General features: G+C 65.3%; 1 protein-coding gene across 1 annotated transcript; it reads right to left on the minus strand.

Moving 5' to 3' along the window:
* Positions 1 to 10: 10 nt before the first annotated feature.
* LOC107199389 (hydroxyproline dehydrogenase-like) lies at positions 11 to 2,063 on the minus strand (the record flags this gene model as incomplete). The annotated part of the gene is made up of 3 exons (XM_015616713.2): positions 1,863 to 2,063; positions 497 to 687; positions 11 to 140 (listed from the first exon to the last, which is right to left on the minus strand). Coding segments are annotated over exons 1-3 (507 nt in total), but the record flags the coding sequence as incomplete, so codon positions are not given.
* Between the last annotated feature and the right edge of the window lie 57 nt (positions 2,064 to 2,120).

Consider the following 2,120-nt stretch of genomic DNA (forward strand, 5'->3'; position numbering starts at 1 on the left):
CACATCCCGCCCCACTCACGCAGAGGCTCTGGCTCAGCAGCGCCGTCAGCTTGAGCTGCATGGCGGGTTCGGGGCCCGAGGCGGCCGCCAGCCCCACACATTCCAGGGCTGCCCCACGGTTCTGCTCAAACCAGGCCTCGCTGCCCCACAAGAGACCCCCAAAACCCCATAAGTGACGCAGAACTGACCCATAAGTCAGCCTAACACCCCACAAGTGACACCCGAACCCCACAAGTGACTCGTTAGTGACCCATAAATGACCCCCACTCATCCCGTAAGTGACCCCAGAACTGCCCCATAACTGACCCCAGAACTGCCCCACAAGTGACCCCCACTCACCGCAGAAGTGACCCCAGAATTGCCCCATAAGTGACCCCCACTCACCCCACAAGTGACCCCCACTCACCCCATAAGTGACCCCAGAATTGCCCCATAAGTGACCCCAGAACTGCCCCATAAATGACCCCCACTCACCCCATAAGTGACCCCCACTCACCCCTCGCCCTCCGGCCCCTCGCCCTCGATGGGCAGGGCCAGCATCGGGCGCAGGCCCCGGGCCCGGAGCCGCTGGGACAGCTCCTGCACGGCCGCCGGGCTCCGGCCGACCGCGAATTGTCCCCAGAGGGAGACGGAGAGAAGCGCCCGCCACAGGCGGGGACCGAGCACCCTCCGGGACGCCCGCAGGAACTGCGGGGAACGCGGGAAGATGTGGGGCGGGATGGGGACAAAATGGCGGCGGAGCGTGAGGGGAGGGAAATGGCGGGAAACCGTGAGGGGCTGGAGAGGAACGGAAGCCCTGAAGGGACAAAATGGTCTCTGCTCCGTGAGGGGAGGGAAATGGCGGGAAACCGTGAGGGGCTGGAGAGGAACGGAAGCCCTGAAGGGACAAAATGGTCTCGTCTCCCTGAGGGAAGCAGGGGCGCCATGAGGGAACAGGACCGAGGGGGTGCCCCGCTTTCCCCCCAGGAAGAGGCGAGGGGTGAGTTTGGGGCTTTGGGGGTCGCTTGTGGGGCTGGGAAGGGCTTGGGGGTCACTTGGGGGCTGTTGGGGGACAAGGGGGGAGGTTTGGGGGTCGCTTCTGAGGGCTGGAAATGGCGGCAAGGCCTGAGGGCGCCTCCGTGTGGGGCTGGCTGTGGTCTCAGAGCGGGGCGGGGGTCCCCGATGTGGGGAGGGGGTCCCCAATGTGGGGAGGGGTCCCCGATGTGGGGCGGTGGTCCCCATTGTGGGTCGGGGGTGCCCATTATGGGTCAGGGTCCCCATTTTGGGTCGGGGTCCCCATTGTGGGTCGGGGGTCCCCATTTTGGGTTGGGGGTCCCCAATCTGGGTCTGGGGTCCCGTTTTGGGTCGGGGGTCCCCATTTTGGGTCAGGGTCCCCATTTTGGGTCAGGGTCCCCATTGTGGGTCGGGGTCCCCAATGTGGGTCAGGGGTCCCGTTTTGGGTGGGGGTCCCGTTTTGGGTGGGGGTCCCCAAATCTGGGTCTGGGGTCCCGTTTTGGGTGGGGGTCTCACCGCCTCGGGGTCCCCAATCTGGGTCAGGGTCCCCATTTTGGGTCGGGGTCCCCGTTTTGGGTCTGGGGTCCCCATTTTGGGTGGGGGTCCCATTTTGGGTGGGGGTCCCATTTTGGGTGGGGGTCCCCATTTTGGGGAGGGGTCCCCAATCTGGGTCAGGGTCCCCATTTTGGGTGGGGGTCCCCAATCTGGGTCAGGGTCCCCAATGTGGGTCTGGGGTCCCCGTTTTGGGTCTGGGGTCCCGTTTTGGGTGGGGGTCCCATTTTGGGTGGGGGTCTCACCGCCTCGGGGTCCCATTTTGGGTGGGGGTCCCGTTTTGGGTGGGGGTCTCACCGCCTCGGGGTCCCCATCACCGCCTCGGGGTCCCGTTTTGGGGAGGGGTCCCCAATCTGGGTCAGGGGTCCCCATTTTGGGTCTGGGGTCCCATTTTGGGGAGGGGTCTCACCGCCTCGGGGTCCCCATTTTGGGTCAGGGTCCCCATTTTGGGTCAGGGTCCCCATTTTGGGTCTGGGGTCCCCATTTTGGGTCAGGGTCCCCATTTTGGGTCTGGGGTCCCGTTTTGGGTCTGGGGTCCCATTTTGGGTGGGGGTCTCACCGCCTCGGGGTCCCCA

The sequence above is a fragment of the Parus major genome, unplaced genomic scaffold (genome assembly GCF_001522545.3).
Source record: "Parus major isolate Abel unplaced genomic scaffold, Parus_major1.1 Scaffold641, whole genome shotgun sequence".
In the NCBI taxonomy this organism is placed as follows: Eukaryota; Metazoa; Chordata; class Aves; order Passeriformes; family Paridae; genus Parus; species Parus major.